Genomic DNA, 19,762 nt, shown 5'->3' with positions numbered 1-19,762 from the left:
CACTTCAATTAGCATCCTAAAACATTTGACACTATTTTGCCATCTAGAGATTAACTGTAGACATGTTAGGTTTCATACATACTTCACTGCTAATTTGACCCGATTTCTTCTTTGAATCCTGTGTCTCATCTAAATTAAATGATGTAGCCTCTGCTGTAGGTTGTTGTTTTAGGGGATCAGTCCATTCTAGTTGGATTTGTCTCATAACTACCTGTGAAAGTATTTTGGTTACTGATTTTATAAATCGCCTTATTATTAAATTATGGTAGTAAGATTTAACTCTAACATATACACTTTGAAAAACATCAACACATATATGGATTCACCTTTTCCTCGTGTGCACACATTCTTATTTATCACTGAATTCAGTTAGGGACACAGAAGGTGCTATCTTTCTGCCAAATCAGTTTTCCGTTAGACAACAGATTCAGCCCACTGTTCACTCATCCCTGAAACATCTGCAATGCTTAACAACCTACTGAAGTCTCAAAAAGAAGTCAGTATGTGGGTGGGGCTGCTGGTGGTACATCCCACACTGTGAAATGTTTTCCCTCTTTTTTATTAGAAGCTCCAATCAGCTTCAGAGTTCCCTGTATATTCAGTTGCCTGCTCAGATCCTTCCAAAAGATTCCTATCTCAGAATACAAGTAAAATTCCAATGGCCTTTGTGGCCCTGGGTAACATGGCCTTTACCTCCCTCCTGACCTCAGCTTCTACAAGGGTCTCCCCTACTCAATCCATTCTCGCTATATGTGAAACCTGCCACCTCTCATTAGTTTAAAAATGGGGACTCAATGCCAAACAAATCACAGATAAACACAGTTACCATTGTACTGGTCAAAGTTATATCCGAATCACAGGCAGCGAGCCTTGAAATGAAAATTATGAGCAAATTGTTTGTAAAAACATTCAAAGTAAATTGTAAATACCAGTGGTAAGATTAAATCTAACATAGCTTTGCTGAAATTCACACCTGCTTTAAAGAATTGGGAGGTCATAATAAGTAATTTGAGTCTGAAATCATCTCAGATTTAGGTCAAATTGATATGAATAAAAATAAAATTATACCTCAGAATCCATTTTCTTTTGAGCCATTTCTAGCTCCTGTTGTTTACTGGTCAGAATCTGATCTTGTAATATTCTGGCATTCTGTTTTTCGGAAATTGCTGCTGGGCATCGTTTCGCTGCTGCTCGACCTAGAGATAACATGGAGATGTTTGTCTAACAACACTGAAAAAAAAGACTAAAAGGTTAATTAAGAGCAGAGGCTCTCTTGGCTGAGCATGGTGGCTCACGCCTGTAATCCCAGCACTTTGGGAGGCTGAGGCAGGCAGATCAAGGGGTCAGGAGATGGAGACCATCCTGGCCAACATGGTGCAACCCCGTCTCTACTAAAAATACAAAAATTAGGCATGGTGGCGCTGTAGTCCCAGCTACTTGGGAGGCTGAAGCAGGAGAATCGCTTGAGCCCAGGAGGCGGAGGTTGCAGTGAGCTGAGATCACACCACTGCACTGCAGCCTGGATAACAGAGTGAGACTCCGTCTAAAAAAAGAAAAGAAAAAAGAAAAAAAGAGCTAGAGCCTCTCTTATAAAATGGTTAAAAGAAAGCAGCCTGTTAAAACACAAGAACTTTTATCCCTCAAGAATCACTCAAATCTTAATTGTATACATGACAGTTAAATTTGTCAAAGAGGAAAAACAGTTCTTAAATATGGGAAGATACAGCATTATAAAATAAAATTTCTTTCAATACATTTAACTAGTGTCATTATAGTTTCAAAGCTATTTAGCCTATATTTTAACATAAAAATGTATAAACTTATTTAGTGATTAAAAAATCCTGTCTTTACTAAAAATACAAAAATTAGCTGGGCATGGTGGCTTGCACCTGTAATCCCAGCTACTTGGGAGGCTGAGGCATGAGAATCACTTAAACCTGGGAGGTGGAGGTTGCAGTGAGCCGAGAGAATGCCACTGCACTCCAGCTTGGATGACAGAGTAAGACTCTGTCTCAAAAAAAGAAAAAGAAAAGATGTCTGTCATAAGCTTGCCTTAGGTATTCATTTCATTCCCAACCATTCACGTCTTACACGATTTGCACTAGCAAAACTGGACTGCTCCTAAACCCTGCGAAGTTCATTCAAGCATCTGACTTTTGCACTTGCTGCTCCTTCTGCCAAACACACAATCTTGTTAGATGTTCCTTCTGCCCACATCATCCTTCTGCCTCTTTACCTAGAAAAGCTCTACTTACTCTGCATGCTTACCTTAAATCCTACCCACTGTTTTACAGCTTTCATTCCTCACCACATAAAGTGCTGGCACATATTTAACACAATAAATGATCACTATACGCTTCAGAGGGCATCTAGCCCACAGTAGTAGGCACTGAATAATTCAGCAAATAAATAAAATGACAATGATAATAACAAGCTCCTGGGTTTTTCGTTTTTTTCTTTTTTGAGACAGGGTCTTACTCTGTTACCCAGACAGGAGTGCAGTGGCATGATCATAGCTCACCGTAACTTCAAACACCCAGGCTCAAGAATCCTCCCACCTCAGCCTCCCAAGTAGCTAGAAACACAAGCACCTATCACTGTGCCCAGCTAATGTTTTATTATTTAAAAAAAAATTTAGGCTGGGTGCGGTGGCTCACGCCTATAATCCCAGCACTTTGGGAGGCCGAGAGGAGTGGATCACAAGGTCAAGAGATCAAGACCATCTTGGTCAACAAGGTGAAACCCCGTCTCTACTAAAAATACATAAATTAGCCAGGTGTGGTAGTGCATGCCTGTAGAGCACCACCACCAAGAGCGAAACTCCGTCTCAAAAAAAAAAAAAAAAAATTTAGTAGAGACGAGGTCTTGTCACGTTGCCCAGGCTGGTCTCAAACTCCTGGGCTAAAGTGATCCTCCCATCTCAGCCTCCCAAATTGCTGAGATTACAGGCATGCACCACCATGGCTGGCCCTAGCTATATTTTTTAATGTTTGTATTCTGTAACATTAGAAAAAAATGCTTAGTATCTAACAGACATTTGATAATTATTTGTTAAGTGGACAAGTGAATGATTTCCTTGAAAATTCTGTGGAAAAACACACAGAAACTAAATAGAGAAAGTTCTATTATGAGCACCTCAAAGACTAAAACTATGTCTATTTCTTTTTTTTTTTTTTTTTTCTTCCGAGATGGAGTTTCGCTCTTGTTACCCAGGCTGGAGTGCAATGGCACGATCTCGGCTCACCGCAACCTCCGCCTTCTGGGTTCAGGCAATTCTCTTGCCTCAGCCTCCTGAGTGGCTGGGATTACAGGCACGCGCCACCATGCCCAGCTAATTTTTTGTATTTTTAGTAGAGACGGTCAACATTTCACCATGTTGACCGGGATGGTCGGTCTCTTGACCTCGTGATCCACCTGTCTCGGCCTCCCAAAGTGCTGGGATTACAGGCGTGAGCCACCGAGCCCGGCAACTATGTCTATTTCATGTTTGTCTCCAATAACTTGCAAAACCTAACTTACAGAAGTTCTTTGATTAATATGTACTAAATTAAAGGTGTCCTCTTACAATTCAGATTGTCCAATGCATGAGGCATCATCACATCTCAGTAGCACAGTAGCATTTTTGTTATTGTGAAACATTTTTATACTTTTATTATAATTTGTTGAGCCTAGAGTTGGGCTATTTGAATATTTATTATGATAATCTTTTGGCTAATGGTAACAGGATATCTTGTGCTAACAAAATTATTGTTATCATAACAAGTAACCAACAGGTAGAAGAACATATCTTGTTCTAATGAAGTAAATATACCTCATTCGATTTCAAATTAGGGGGAAAGTCAATAATAGTGAGGCCTTGTTGGTTTATAAGTATGTAACACGACCTGTACTTCTCAACAAGGAATTGCTTTTCTGACTTCTGCACTCAGTAGATATCTTCAAAAATAATTTCCTATTAGTATGCACACTGGGTATGTTTTGCAGGGTTTTTTTTTTCTTTTTTGGAGACAGGGTCTCACTCTGTCATCCAGGTTGGAGTGCAGTGGCATGATCACAATCATAGCTCACTGCGGCCTCGACTCCCAGGCTCAAGTGATCCTCCCATCTCAGCCTCCCAAGTAGCTGGGATTACAGGTGTGCACCAAAACACCCAGCTAATCTTTTACTTGTTTTTGTAGAGACGTGGTCTCACTATGTTGCCCAGGCTGGTCTGGAGCTTCCCAATGCAAGCAATCCTCCCGCCTAGGCCTCCCAATATGTGGGAATACAGCTGTGGGCCAGCACACCTGGCCATTTTGCAGTTCTTCTTGCCATTTGTTTATGGTGCCAGAAAGGCATTGTTGATTTCCCAGTTTTGAAACTACTTTGTGTTACTTTAGTGACACAAATCACTATGTAATATTGTTAGCCTTTGAACAACACAGGTTTGAACTGCAGGGGTCTACTTATAGGCAGATTTTCTCCCACCTCAGATAGCAAAGACCAATCTTTCTCCTCCTCCTTAGCCTACTCAACTTGAAGACTATGATTCAGAGTTATATAATGATCCACTTGCATTTAATGAATAGTAAACTTACTTTTTTTAATGATTTTCTTAATAAGTTTATTTCTCTAGCTTCCTTTATTGTAAGAATACAGCATATTAATACATATATCATACCAAACACATCTTAATTGACTGTTTATGTTATCAGTAAGCTGCTGGTCACCTTCTTGGGGGAGTCAAAGTTATACACAGATTTCTGAATGCAGAGGGGATCAAGCATCCCTAAATCCCAGGTTATTAAGGGTCAACTGTGATTGATACTCATTTACTAAACACAAGCCATTTATTTTAAAAATTAAATAGAAGTTCCAATTTCATAACAAGTCTAATTCATTATAATGTGACCATAAAGAAAACATACAACTTACTAACTTAAAAATATATTTTTCTTATTTATACAAATATATCATATAGGATTTTAGGAACCATAATTAAATAATTTTTTTCAGACAAGATTAAGATAATAAATGACCTGCAATTAACTTTTTAAATAATTGTGAGATCTAACCTACCAAGAAAGAAATTAAGAGAAGGCCGGGTGCGGTGACTCACGCCTGTAATCCCAGCACTTTGGGAGGCTGAGGCAGGTGGATCATGAGGTCAAGAGATTGAGACCATCCTGGTCAACATGGTGAAACCCCGTCTCTACTAAAAATACAAAAAATTAGCTGGGCATGGTGGCGCGTGCCTGTAATCCCAGCTACTCAGGAGGCTGAGGCAGGAGAATTGCCTGAGCCCAGGAGGCGGAGGTTGCAGTGAACCGAGACCGCGCCATTGCACTCCAGCCTGGGTAACAAGACCAAAAACTCCATCTCAAAAAAAAAAAAAAAAAAAAAAAAGAAAGAAAGAAAGAAAGAAAGAAAGAAATTCAGAGAAAAATATACAAGCAGCTTACACACATATGGCTTTTTCCTTACTCTTTTTTTTTTTTTTTTTTTTTTTTTTTTTTTTGAGACAGAGTTTCGCTGTTGTTACCCAGGCTGGAGTGCAATGTCGTGATCTCGGCTCTCCACAACCTCCGCCTCCTGGGTTCAGGCAATTCTCCTGCCTCAGCCTCCCGAGTAGCTGGGATTACAGGCATGCACCACCATGCCCAGCTAATTTTTGTATTTTTTAGTAGAGATGGGGTTTCACCATGTTGAGCAGGATGATCTCGATCTCTTGACCTTGTGATCCACCCGCCTTGGCCTCCCAAAGTGCTGGGATTACAGGCGTGAGCCACCGCGCCCGGCCTAAAACTTCCTTACTCTTACTTTTTTATCTATAGGACCACCAAAAATAATTCACTATCATAAGTCTTACCTGGATTGTTATTTTGAGGAAGACTTTCAGGCGTCTGTTTTTCCTTATATTCAGAAATTAGTTGCTGAATGCTATGGATAAAAATGTAATAAATGAAATTACTGTTTTAAAACAAATGAAAAATACCAATTAAATTTTTAGAGTATTTCAAACAATATCAGAGTTAATATCAGAATTTTATCCTATATACTAATTTGCAAGTTCTACCAACTTCTCTTTAAGCTTTTAAAGAAGAAAACAAGATGAAGTCCTCCTAAATTGAAGGGAGTATGGCTCAGTATAAATTAACTCACATTCGCTTGACATAATGGAAAGTGTCCGAGCTCTATTACCAGCTGCTACTTGTTCTCCGACAAGTCGCTTCTCTTAGGCTCAATGTGTTCTTCTAAAAAGCAAGGATTTTACTGGCTTATTTCACTAGGTTGTTAAAAGATTTAATGAAATAATGTTTTGAAAATGCTCAGATAAACAGTGAAGCAATGAAATAATTTGTTCTTGAACTTTATTGCCAAAACTATTTCCCAATGTGTATTTTTTCAGAGGTTCTAAAATTCCCATTGCAGTTTTCTGAAACTGTTATTAAGTCCTAGTTTTGCTTATCAGTTGTTCCATGCTTTGTAGGTTATAATTCGGGGCATCACAACTATTTCATAGTTTGTAACTAAATTTTCTTATAAATACATTATTTCATCAAACTAGGTAACATCACTGTCCACTACGACTGAACTCATCAATCACAGTAAGGGCAGAAAGCTAACAGATGTCAAGACCTAGCTTGGACTACTGTTCCAGACTCAAACTCCGAGTTGGCAGACGTTTGTTAGAATGATGCTCAATCCCCATGTTAACCTCCGAGGTTTCCCCATCGGGGCACCAGAAAGCCGGGGTCCCCGACAGGACGGCGCGCCCGCCTCCTTCGCCCGGCCATTACCTCTGCTTCTTGTCCCTCTCGTCCACGCCGGGGCCTCCGGGCGCCAGGACGCGCTCCACCCCGGGGACGTCGCCCTGCCAGGCAGCTCTGTGGAGCTCGTCGAGATCTTCCAGGCGGACGCGGTACCGAGGCGGGGCGAAGCAGCCCCGAGGCGGGGCGAGGCCGTCCTCACCGTGCTCCCTTCCGCCGCCCGAGCTGTCGCGCCGCCAGCTGGTGAGGGAGCCCGAGGACCACCGGTCCTCCGGGCTCCCGCCTCTAAATGTCTTCCTCATGGCGGAGACTGCCGCCTTCGAAGACCCCTCGGGCCCTCCCCGCCCTTCCCCGTCCTCCCCCGCCCCTCCTCGCTTTTCTCCACCCCAGGAGACCAACAGGAGCGAGTTACTGCCTTGGCCACAACCTCCCAGGAGGAAAGCCCGAGGTTTCCAGACAGTGAAACGAGCACCGCCAACCCAAGTAACAGCCAAGCCAAGCGACCACCGCCAAGCCTCACGGGTAACGCCAGGCCTCACGGGTAACGCCAAGGCACGCGAGTGACGCCAAGGCACGCTGGTGACGCCAAGGCAGCGCGTGTGACGTCACCGCACGTGCATGGCACCTGTGACGTCACTGCACCTGCGCGCACAGGCCCCCGCCTCCCGGAGAAAACTCCTTGGCCTACAGGTGGCGCTGCAGCTGCGGCGCCGGCCAGGGCTGGCGGGTCCTTCGGGGCGGCGGCGTCCAGCCCGCCTGTCCTCAGGGAGTGCCTCCTCACAGCGCCGCCGCGCCCCTGCTCCTCGGCTTGCTCAGTTCAGGCGTGCGGACCAGTTCCCGCCCCTGTGCCGCCATCGCTTGGCCGCCCCGGGCTAGCCACCGCAGCGGAGCTGCCCCAGAGTCATCGCTGCCAGGACACAAGCGGAGTCAGGCGGCCGGGTCCAAGCGAGCCGCCCGCCCCGCGGGAAGGGCCTGCCCGACGCCACGGCCCGCCCGAGCCAGGGGACCCGTTCTGGGCATTCCGCTGCCTGGGGATGGGGCCGAGCAGCCGCTCCCCGCTCTGAGCCGCAGCCGCCGCGCATCTGCCGAGGGGCCGTGCGGCCGGCGACCCGGTTGGGCCGGGGAATGCCGGGTGCCGCTGGGGTCGCTCGTCTCTAGTCCGTCCTGTCCCTGCAGCCCGGGAGCACTAGTGTCGGTCGGCCGCGGTGGCTCACACCTGTAATCCCAGCACTTTGGGAGGCCGAGGCGGGCGGATCACTTGAGGTTAGGAGTTCGAAGCCAGCCGGCCCAACAAAGTGAAACCCCGTCTCTACTAAAAATAAAAATATTAGTTGGGCATGGCGCACCTGTAATCCTAGCTACTTGAGAGGCTGAGACAGGAGAATCGCTTCAACCCAGTGGGCGGGGGTCGCAGTGAGCCAAGACTGCACCACTGCACTTCAGCCTGGGCGACAGAGCAAGGTTCTGTCTCAAAAAACAAACCAAAAACAGCCAGGCACAGTGGCTCACACCTGAAATCCTAGCACTTTGGGAGGCTGAGCCGGGTGGATCACCTGAGCTTAGGAGTTCGGGACCAGCCTGAGCAACACAGTGAAACCCCATCTCTACTAAAATACAAATTACCAGGTATGGTGACGTGCACCTGTAATCCCAGCTACTGGGGAGGATGAGGCAGGAGGGTCGCTAGAACCCAGGAGGCAGAGATTGCAGTGAGCCGAGATCACGCCCCTGCACTCCAGCCTGGTCAACAAAGTGAGACTCCTCTGTAATTCAGGAATGGAACACCAAATACCATATGTTCTCACTTATAAGATGGAACTAAGCTCTGGGTACACAAAGGCATACAGAGTGATATAATGAGCTACATAGACTAAGGAGTGGGAAGGTGAGGGGGGTGAGTGATAAAACACTACATATTTGGTACCATGTACACTTCTTGGGTGAAGGATGCACAGAAATCTCAGCCTTCATGACTGTGCTATTCATCCGTTTAACCAAAACCACTCAAACCCCAAAAGCTATTGAAATGTTTTAAAGAATATTTCAGGGAGGGAGATGTGGACTCATGTGTTACAGAAAGACTCTCACCAGAGAAACTGAGGGAGCTACTCTCTTAGTCTAGGTCCAATCAGGAGAGAGAAGCCACGCAGTAACTTGAAGGTTTCATATAAAGAATGATTAACTATAGCAGGGATCTGGAGTCATGAGGGATTGGCTACTGATAACTGAAGACAACTCTAATAAATACAAGAATAGCAGAAATAAGAAGCAGCCTCCACCCCTAAGGCTGAGATGGAGCATCCAAGGAAGAGCTACCCACCCCCACCCCCAGGACTACCATCCAGCCCTGGATGGCCTTCGGTCAGTGGATGAAAAAGTTGCTGTGATGCCACACCAGTGTAACATACTGGAAATCCCCCCTCTGTTCATGGGGTGGTATCTCACTGGAGGTCCTCTGCTGCAAGACCACCTGGGCACTGTCGTGGGGACCTGCAGACAGGAAGGGGTTGTTGGCAGGAGAAGCAGCTAGCCTCTGGGGTGCTGCCGTCTGTCATGCCCTGCAGGAGATGGGCGCTGGAGAGGCTGTGTGCCCTGAAAGAACTTGGTGCTGGCAGAGGTGCCCACACTGCAGGAATCAGACCCCCAGATGCAGCATGTGCTACAAGAGCCAAGTGAGCGTTAAGAGGTTGCCAAGCGAGCACTGGAGAACCAGAAGGTAAAACTCTTTCCCTCCTGCAGTGGCTCTCTGGCACCCTCTACTGACAAAGCTTAACATGGTGCCAGCTGACAAAGGAAGCATACTGAAGGGCCCAGATCCATTTCCACAGTCCAGGCCGTGAAGGGGAAATGTGATGCAGAGATCCACTCAGCTGGTCCTCAAGGAAAGAATAAAGCTAAAAAAAAAAGTCATCCCAAATCCATAAAGACAATGCCAAAACCCAACAGAAAGAAAATAAAAAGGTAAAGTCCCTTCCATTATATTCACGATTGCACTTCCAGTCCGTAGGTGGATTTCATCTGGACCCCATTATCCATGTTCCCTGGAATTTTCCTCATATTTCTCACTAATGATAAGTTCTTATAAAACCTAGCAATTGACATTTTAGAACAAGGCCATAAAGACTTCCTTGATGGTCTCGTATTTAATTTTTTAATGAATGTCTTGTAGGAGGACCCATAAAATTCATTTGACCCAGTAATTTGAGCAAGTGCTCTACCATCTTCCTTATAAAGTGTGTCTGCCTTTCCTAGCACAACCTCACTTGCCTGTGTGTAATCACTCATTTGTGTGTTTTCATTTGGAGCTGTGTATGTTGCAGCTTGTTTCTATTCGTTCTTTGATACGAGCTGTTTTGTGTTATTATTTCACTTGATGGAGTCAACTCATCAACTCATTCTTTTTTTGTTTGTTTGTTTGTTTGTTTGTTTTGTTTTGTTTTGTTTTGTTTTGAGATGGAGTTTCGCTCTTGTTACCCAGGCTGGAGTGCAATGGCGCGATCTCGGCTCACCGCAACCTCCGCCTCCTGGGTTCAAGCAATTCTCCTGCCTCAGCCTCCCTAGTAGCTGGGACTACAGGCACGTGCCACCATGCCCAGTTCATTCTTTGTATTTTTAGTAGAGACGGGGTTTCACCATGTTGACCAGGACGGTCTCGATCTCTTGACCTCGTGATCCACCTGCCTCGGCCTCCCAAAGTGCTGGGATTACAGGCTTGAGCCACCGCGCCCGGCACAACTCATTCTTTAGCTTATCTCCTGTAGCGACTGGATGAGTTTGGCCTTAACCTCATCAGTGACAGAGACACTTCCCATCCATGGGTGTTAGCACTGGCTCTTCCCAGCAGCTACGTTTTGTTTCTGGGTTGCTGGTAGATTTCCACAATCGCACGTCATTTGTATTGGTTTGGAGAAAGAGGCTCTGGCTGTGTTTTCATCATTTTTTTCTTAAACAATTGTTAGATGCCACAACGTAGGTGGTAATGCTTCAACTGTATGCGTGTTGTCAGGCCCAAGGGCTTCTTCCATCCTCATCAAGGGGAGTGGTAACCTTCTCTCCTTTCATTCAACACGTGTTTTCATTTTTAACTTATTTTCAGTACTTTCGGTATCTGATTTTTTTTCTTTTCACCAAATTTCTTGTTTCTTGCATGATGCTCATCTTTCCTCCCAAGATTTCTTTTTTTTTTTTTTTGAGATGGAGTCTTGCTCTGTCACCGAGGCTGGAGTGGCACAATTTCAGCTCACTGCAACCTCTGACTCCCGGGTTCAAGCTATTCTCCTGCCTCAGCCTCCTGAGTAGCTGGGACTACAGGCTTGCACCACCACACCCAGCTAATTTTTGTGTTATTAGTAGAGACAGGGTTTCACCATACTGGCCAGGCTGGTCTTGAACTCCTGACCTTATGATCCGCCCACCTTGGCCTCCCAAAGTGCTGAGATTTCAGGCGTGAGCCACTGTGCCCAGCCCTACTCCCAGCGTTTCTTATTACGGGATGTCTGTGTCATTCACACAGCCATAATGCATTATTATGCATTACTATTAAATTATTCCTAGAGAACGTCATGTTTGTGTACATTTCTCTATACTGTTTTCTCTAGTGATTCCTTTTCATTTTCCTGCAAGATCCTATGTCTCGCGGGGAAGACGCTCTTCCAGATTTGTGATAAGGATAATAAAAATTCCACTACAAAGGGGACGGTTGTCTCTGGAACCCCAGGACCTCCATTGGGTCCCCTGTCTCACGGGGCTTGAGATTGCCCTCATAGGAGATAGGACTATACAGAGACTGCAAGCTGGATCCGTGATTCCCAAAGTGATAGGAACACTGCAGCAGAACCCCCATATGCTTACTTAAAATGCAGATTCCTAGGCCACACGCAGACCAATTAACCTCTGCAGTCACGCCTGCAATCTGCATTTCAACAATATCTCCAGGTAATTCCTATGCACCTGAAATCCGAACTGCTAGGAAAGAAGGCCTCTGCAGGTGGGAGCAGTCTCCACTCCGCAGAGCAGGGGGACGCTGTGAAGCTCAGGATGACCGTCTACAGCTACTCCAACAGGTGTCATCTCTGCCTGAAGAAATGGAGATCTAATGTCTCCTTCCCAGGATCCTTGCCCTAAAGTGTCAAAACGATGTCTCAGGCTTCCTTTCTGGAACTTACCTCTGGTTCTCACAAGCAGGGAGTGCTATAAGCACCAGGTGTGCTACTCCATGGCTGAGGGTCTGGGTGGACCCAAGAAATCCCCATTTCAAATTCAGAGGGCCACTGGGGTCACTGGAACCAGCCACAGAGCCCCACCAGGCTTGCAGAGCAGCACCGTTTCACCAGAACTAGCTGTAAAATCAACACCCCACCCCATTCCCCCAGGACATAGAGGAGGAGGGCAGGCTCCATGGAGGAGGGAGGACATGGGGCCTTTGTGATGGTGAATTCTACACGTCCCCTTGACTGGGCTAAGGGATACCCGGATAGCTAGCAAAACATTTCTGGGTATGTCTGTGAGGGGCTTCCAGAAGCGATTAGCACTTGAACCCATGGATGGAGTAAAGAAGACCCACTCCCGCCACTGTGGTTGGGCATTGTCCAATCTGATGAGACCTGACACAAAAAAGTTGATAAAGGACAAATTAGCTCTCTCCGCTCGAGCTGTGTGGACCCACCCTTTCTCCTGCCCTTAGGGCTAAGTGCCCTTGTTCTCAGGCTTGCAGACTCAGACCGGGACTTAGCTGGACTAGAGCTACAGCCAAGCCAGCCTTCCCACAAGCTGCTCCCACTCGATGTCCGAGTATGGCAGGGATAGTAATTTAAGGCTCTTTCTCGTGATATGTGGGACTCCTCAGGTGACAGCTTTGGCCAGAGGACTCCCCAGTGGCCTTCCTCAACTTTTTTTTTTTTTTTTTTTTTTTTTTTTTTGAGACGGACTGTTGCTCTGTTGTCCAGCCTGGAGTGCAGTGGCACTATCTCAGCTCACTGCAACCTCGGCTACCTGGGTTCAAGCAATTCTCCTGCTTCAGCCTCCTGAGTAGCTGGGATCACAGGCGCCTGCTACCACACCCGGCTAATTTTTCGTATTTTTAGTGGAGATGGGGTTTCACCGTGTTAGCCAGGATGGTCTCGATCTCCTGACCTTGTGATACACCTGCCGTGGCCTCCCAAAGTGCTGGGATTACAGGCATGAGCCACCGCACCCAGCTACTTCCTTTTTTAAGCAAAAATGCCTTTATTGTGGTCTTTACGTATTTCTCAATCATCTAACATGTAACATTGTTAACATTAGGTACCTGTCCTTTTACTTTTGTATGTCACTGACAAAGTTTTTGAGTGTTATGTCCCTTACCCCGCTTTTCTCCATAAGCCCTGTGGTCACACCATGTCACATGATGCATGCTTAGGAACCAGCAGTGGTGTCATAACAGAACTGACTACCTGGGTAAGACACTCAGCACACGGTGAGCTTTCAATGTCAGGGGTTCGTATTGTTGTTATTGTTATTATCGAACCTCTGGTGCTTGTCTAACACTTGCCATTTCTCAAAGCTCTTTCCCAATAATAAATTCATTTTTCTCCTCGTGGTTGGTAGGTGGATTATTGTTCCAATTATACAAAAAAAGAAAATGCAAATCATAGGGAGTTAAAAAATTTGCCCAAGACCACAAAAGTCCTGGTAGATTCTCATTTATTTTATTTATTTATTTATTTATTTATTTATTTATTTATTTATTTGAGATGGAGTCTCGCTCTGCCACCCAGGCTGGAGTGCAATGGCATGATTCCGGCTCACTGCAACCTCCACCTCCCAGGTTCAAGTGGTTCTCATGCCTCAGTCTCCCGAGTAGGTGGGATTATAGGCGTGCGCCACATGCCCAGCTAATTTTTGTATTTTTAGTAGAGACAGGGGTTTACCATGTTGGCCAGGTTGGTCTCAAACTCCTGACCTCAGGTGGTCCGTCCGCCTTGGCCTCTCAAAGTGCTGGGTGACAGGTGTGACCCGGCAGATTCTTAAAAGACCTGTTCTTTGCCTTCAGATTTCTTCAGAAAAAAAAATGAAGAGATTATTTCAAGCTGCACAGCCAAGCAGTGTAAAGCAAAGTGTATGTAGAAACAGGGCGATTCATGAGTCAGAGGAGGACAGGAAGAGAGAGCATGCAGCGGTGAAAGAAAGCTGGAAGGAGCGAATTAGGAATCTGAGAAGTGAGCAGAGGGAGAGTGTTGCAAGATGGAGACAATCAGTGAACAGCAGGGCTCGCAAACTCAGCCATGCCAGAGGGCAGCAGGCAAGAGGAATGAGTGAAATGTTCTGGTATGAACAGGGAACGGTGGAGACGGGGGCATGCAAGGGCCTGCTCAGCAGGGAAAGATGCCGGTGAACTCTGAGCACCTCCTACCTGAGGAGGAGATTCAGCTTCTGATTTCTTAAAAGAAGCAGAATTCAAGGTTTATGTAAAATTTCTAGGGTTTGTTTGATTTTTGAGACCCCAGCTCCGTGTCGCCCAGGCTGGAGTGCAGTAGCATGATCTCGGCTTACTGCAACCTCCACCTCCAGAGTTCAACAAAGTCTCCTGCCTCAGCCTTCTGAGCAGCGGGGATTACAGGCAACCACCATCACCCAGCTAAATTTTGTAGTTTTAGTAGAGACAGTTTTTCACCGTGTTGGCCAGGCTGGTCTTGAAAGCCTGACCTCAAATGATCCAACCACCTCAACCTCCCACAGTGCTGGGATGACAGGAGGGAGCCCAGCGCCGGACCTTTTTGTTACTGCTGTTGTTTTGAAACATAGTCTCACTCTGTTGCCCAGGCTGGAGTGCACTGGTGCATTCACAGATCACTGCAGCCTTGACTTCCCAGGCTCAAGCGATCCTCCAGGCTCAGCCTCCCGAGTAGCTGGGAACACAAGTGCACGCCACCTGCCCAGCTAATTTTTTACAATTTTTCTTTGTTTTTTGTTTTTGCGGGGGAAGGAGGGGTACACATGTGGCCTCACTATGTTGCCCAGGCTGGTCTCAAACCCTTAGGCTCAAGAGATCCTCCTGGCTCAGCCTCCCAAACCATTAGGATTATGGGTGGGAGCCACCATGCCCAGCCACTTTTGTAATTATTGTCAATATTTTGAACATCAACAACTTAAATGTTCAAAAACACATTCCAGGCCAAAGTAACACACCAATAGGCCAGAATGAATACCCGACTGCCAGTGAACTGACGGGCCCAGGACCCCATGCAAAGAAGTTTGAACACGGATGGACACAAAATATGTTATTTATTGTCAATTTCTGCAAAGACACATTTAAGCAACAAAATATACATTTGTCAACCTTTTAGAATTTGTTTTGTACATTAACAAATACAATGTGCTACCATAGCAATAAATTAAATGTACATTATTTACATGACATAGGCAGTTGGGGTCTAGGAATCACCTGCTCACTAAGAGGAAAGAAAGGAAAGTCATCGTCCCATGGAGCATCTCTTCCAAGCCACCGTCCTTAGGTTCTACCACACAGGGGAATCTGCACGCTCACACGTCAGCGCGCCCTGAGCTGCAGCGTCCAAGGGGACCACTCACGACAAGAAGGAGCCACACACATGCTAAGGGGCAGGAAGGGAGATTTGCAAGTCCAAGCAGAAATGTCACAAAATCAAAGACGATGGCAATTCAGTTCCAGTCTTCCAGCCAAACGCCCCCCTCCCCAGGGCCGGCAAGGCGCAGGACAGAGCCGCGGCCCCACGGCCTCTCACTAGGCAGGGCTCTGCTGCCCTTGGCCCTGGTGGGGCTGGTCTTCCTCCCAAAGGGGCACATGGCCCAGCTGAAGGGAAGAAGACATGAGATTGGGGTGGACAGGGGCTGGTGGTAAAATAGAGCTTGGTAAAAAGAATACCCTAGCCAGCCCCGCCAGGCTGCAGGATCAGCCTTGGCAAACTTTACTGGGCTCCCCTTGCCTTGATGACGGGTAGCTGGAAGCCAAGGGGTCCTGAGCATGGCTGGCCGGCCTGGTCTGTGCTGGCCACCTGTAGCCATGAGATCTACTCGAACCCCCGACTGCTCAAAACAGAGCTGTCTCTACTGACTTAGAAACCAATGAGAAAGGTCATGTTTGCGTTGGCACCTTCAAGGGTCCGGGAGGAAAGTGAGACAGGCGCTTGCCCAGGTTTTTATTGACCACCTTTGTTTGAGAATCAGGGAGAAATAGAGTTTTCTTGGACCACTTTTCCTCCTAATTCAGGAAAAGGGAGGCTGGGGGCTGGTGGGCAGCACCCTCTCCCTGGCCTCCGCCACCATTATGCACTGGAGCTGAAGAACCAATCCCACCGAGGAACGTCACCCAATCGCCTTCCCTCCTCATTTCCTTCCATCCAAAGCCTGAAGGTCCTCACTGAAAAACCCAAGACCATCCCTCCTGATGAAAACAAGCAGAAACCGAGACCTCACCAGCATCCGTGACTGATCAGCTCCACGCCAGGGCCAAACCACCAGCTAACGTCTTCCCCAAAACCCAGGGCCCCAGGAAATGCAGTCACATATTCAACCAAGCATGTAGGTTGTGCAGGGGAAGGAATCCTGGGTTGAGGGTTCCAATCCCAGCTTTGCCACCAGCCAGCTGTGTGACCTCAAGCATGTCATTCCCCTCACTTGGGCTAAGATTTCTCATCTGGACAGTGACATTGCTGGCTGAGGTACTAAAAGGAACCAGAGGCTGGGGTGTTGAGATAATGCTGACAAAGCTGAACCACTGACTATTTTTCAAGAAACATTTTTACATTCATTGTCACAGACAGACACTCCCATTAAGACCTTCTATCTCTAGCTTTTCTGCACCTGTTTTAAGCATCAACTGAGCTGGAGGCATATGGCTGGGCCTGCAGTGCCTGGAAAGCAGTTTCTTCAGTGGGTCAGGCAGTTCCCAGAGCCAGAGACATGTCCAGGATGACACCCCCTAGTGGACATCACAGTGGAAATCCCTCAAATACCATCCTGAGCACCATCTAAATGAGCCTTGTCGCAAGGGCCAGTGAGGTCTGAACAAATCTCCGAGCCCCAAGACGGCACAGCATAAAAGGAAAGACATTTGCAATCAGAGCAGATGTAAGGGAGCGTGGGGGAAGCAGACCCCCAGGAACCTGAGCTGCCTGCCCCGTGGGCCAGAGGAGGGAGAGGAGACTGGGCCATCCCCGTTCTCCTCCCTACTCTCAGCACTGGCACCCCAGGTGGACTGGAGGTGCACACTCTGGAAGCCACAGGATGGAGCTTCTAGAGACAGTGACGCAGGACCAGAGGGAAGGAGCCTTTGGGGTCCTGCTCAGAGCACTCCAATAGGAAACCGGGGGTAGAGGCTCCATCTCAGGTCTGTGCTTCTCTGGGGCTACCCAGCCATCCTGCCTACCAGCTCAGAGGCAGGGACAAAGCCCTCCCAGGAGGCAGCAGGCAGCAAGGGCCAGCCAGCGTGGTGGGGACAAGCAGGTATGGAAACAGGCAGGTATGGAACTGACAAATGGGACGGTGTGGTGACAGCCTGGAAACCCCAGAGGACCCCAGACTGCAATGCGACACGGCCCATCCACCAGCAGCTGTGATGCCAGCCACCCAGAGAGGCCAGCGGGAACCTGTATTTGTTTCTCAAGAAATACAGTTTGACCTTTCAAGTTCCTTCAGAAACCCAGCCAACAAAACACAAAACGCGGCCAGAACGCACGGGCCTCGCTCCAGCAGTGGCTGCTGCTGCGGTGACTTTTCATAAAAGCTCAACGGATACCGTGTTGACCTTCTAACTGGAATAAAGTTTACTAGACTAGTACTTGAGGCAAGCACATTCCCCAGACAGCGTCGGGGAGCGCTCCCCACCAGCCTGCAGACAGGAGTCAATCATTCCCACGAAGGTGGGGGGGTGAGGAGCAAACTGCTGCTCAAGTGGAAAAAGCTAAGGGGGAAGTTTCACAATATCCGTAAAGAAAGAAGAAAAACAAACGGAAATGGAAAGGAAACGAAAGGAAAGGAAAGGATGAGAGAGCAGCGTTCATATCTGGGGCACAGGTCCAGGCCCTGTGGGAATAAAGCCTTTGGTTGGAAATCCTTGTCACCCACTCATGGAGCAGGAGCCAGCCGGCGTCCCTCCACAGCCCGTCTGCACTGAAAGCCACTCTTCAGGCTTGCTTTACCTGGAGGATGCCCACCTTAACCCCAACCCAGGCCCACCAGCAGAGAAGCCCAGGGCCTGCAGGCTCAGAAGGAAGAAGCCGGGGGGATGTTCTGGGGGTGAGCTGGCTGCGCCAGCAAGGGAACTCTGCTGAGCGTGGGGTGGCACGTGGGTCATGGGGTCTGAACCACACCCAGATGGGACCCAGGTTGCAGGAACCCTTCAGATGTGACAGCTGCCTCAGACCCCAGCTGGAGAGGGCAATAGATTGGGGGTTGAGCCCCAGATGCAATTGCTGAAGGCCACAGTAGCTGGAAAAGGCCCCAAGGCCATGCTGGGCCCCCCAAGACTCCAGGGGCATAAGCAGCTGAGGGACACTGGGCCCCTTCCCCCTACATGGGCCCGATCAGAACCCGCAAGCCTTCCCCACCTCACTCTCTCCTCGTGTAAGTCGGGAGGGGAAATGTCTGGTCTTCCTGGAACGTCCCCTGCGGGCAGAGACCTGGGCCCCGGCCTGGCCCACAACCGACACAGCAGCCCCCCAGCACTGGCTCCTCCGCTCTCCCTGAACTCCTTCTCCCTCCTGGCCTCCCGCCCCTGTGTGGAAGAAATGTCTGCTTAAGGGGAAGAGACGGCCTCAGGGCTTCCCCTACAGTGGCCATAATCAGGGGCCTGTAAGAAGCTGGGCAGGACACAAAGTGCCCGCCACCGTCCGGGAGGCGTGCGGCGCAGCCCCCGCCCATCCAGCTGTCTCTGAGCTTGAACTGGCTGGTGCCCCGCTCACGGTACCCTGGCAGCCGGGGAGGCAGCCCCGGGCCTCCATCAGCAGATGGGAAAGACGTTCAGCACAGAAGCAAAGATGGAGATTCTGGAGATCCAGGGATACAGGGGCAATAGCGCTGACTTTTATCAGGATGGCCTCAAGGACGCTCCGAGTCTTGGCTCCTGGGAGCATGATGCCACCAAGAGCATTCCTGGTGGTAAAGCCCGCCCCGTCCGGGAAGGCACTGCCCTGTGGCCAACACCCCCAACGTGGTCTCTCAGGCAGATCAGCTCCCAGTCACTGCCGAGCTCCCTCCACCCTGCCCAACTCTTTTCCTCTCCAGGCTGAACAAGATGACAAAGGACCCGGACATCACACTGGGAGGTCAGGAAGGAGGAACCTGAGGAAGGAGGCCTCATCCAGAGACAGGATGTACTTGGAGGGCATGTCGGTGGCGGCGCGGGCAGGGCTGTGGCCACCTGGGACACCCGGACCGACGGCTGGTCTGTGGGCAGGTGGCCAGTGGGGCGGCGGGCCTGGGGCTGTCGGGGTCGTGTTCCACACGCCCGAACTGCTGGAACGGGAGCCTTCTCCAGACAGAACGGGGCTTCCCTGAGGAGACAAGGTGAGGGAGACGATGAGCCAACATTCCGTACAAGGAGGAAGGGATGGTGCAGACGTCGGGAGGAAGGGGTGGGGAACGCGCCTGCCTGTGGCTGCAGCTCAGTGGAGACCTTAGGACCAGGAGGGTCCTGATATCAGGGGGCCCCACCTTTCGCGGCCAAGAAGCCGCGCCTCACCACGACTTTGGCGGGCAGTGGTGTCTGGAGTGCATGATGGAGCCAGAGGGAAGGTCCACATCCCCATTTGTCTTCTGCTTTTCATAAATCAGTTTGAACATAAAGTGGGTTCCGCCATGCCCCTCCCCTCGGCTCCAGCGCTGACTTCTACTCCTGGAGCCCCATGTGGGGAGAGGGCTGGGGCTCAGATGGTCCTCTGGGGACTTTCCCAGCAGGCATCCAGGCCGTGATGGTAGCGAGCTGGACCCGTGGCCGCTCTGCTGATACCACATGCCCCCTCAAAGCAGGCAGGAGCAGAGGCCTCCTGGGGTGGCCC

The 19,762-nt window shown here is 48.6% G+C and overlaps 2 protein-coding genes and 1 non-coding gene across 18 annotated transcripts in view; all 3 read right to left on the bottom strand.

Moving 5' to 3' along the window:
• Positions 1-1,111: 1,111 nt before the first annotated feature.
• On the bottom strand, positions 1,112-7,604 carry LOC101039176 (uncharacterized). The gene is made up of 4 exons (XM_074387998.1): positions 7,531-7,604; positions 6,780-7,325; positions 5,849-5,919; positions 1,112-1,230 (listed from the first exon to the last, which is right to left on the bottom strand). Exons 1-4 carry the CDS (start codon positions 7,602-7,604, stop codon positions 1,112-1,114), a joined length of 810 nt encoding a protein of 269 aa, XP_074244099.1.
• A 3,091-nt stretch (positions 7,605-10,695) lies between these two features.
• LOC120367050 (U6atac minor spliceosomal RNA) lies at positions 10,696-10,818 on the bottom strand. Its single transcript, XR_005581550.1, has one exon. It is a non-coding gene; the product is annotated as a U6atac minor spliceosomal RNA (small nuclear RNA).
• A 4,174-nt stretch (positions 10,819-14,992) lies between these two features.
• RAP1GAP2 (RAP1 GTPase activating protein 2) overlaps positions 14,993-19,762 on the bottom strand; it is a 271,958-nt gene continuing 267,188 nt past the window's right edge. For all 16 annotated transcript variants that reach the window (XR_012514584.1, XM_010343661.3, XM_074388359.1 and 13 more), the window contains one exon: positions 14,993-19,258. The gene's annotated coding sequence lies outside the window, so the exon portion shown is untranslated. The remainder of the gene's footprint in view (positions 19,259-19,762) is intronic.

This window comes from Saimiri boliviensis, chromosome 17 (genome assembly GCF_048565385.1).
Source record: "Saimiri boliviensis isolate mSaiBol1 chromosome 17, mSaiBol1.pri, whole genome shotgun sequence".
Classification (NCBI taxonomy): domain Eukaryota; kingdom Metazoa; phylum Chordata; class Mammalia; order Primates; family Cebidae; genus Saimiri; species Saimiri boliviensis.
This window is presented reverse-complemented; position numbering and strand designations above follow the sequence as displayed.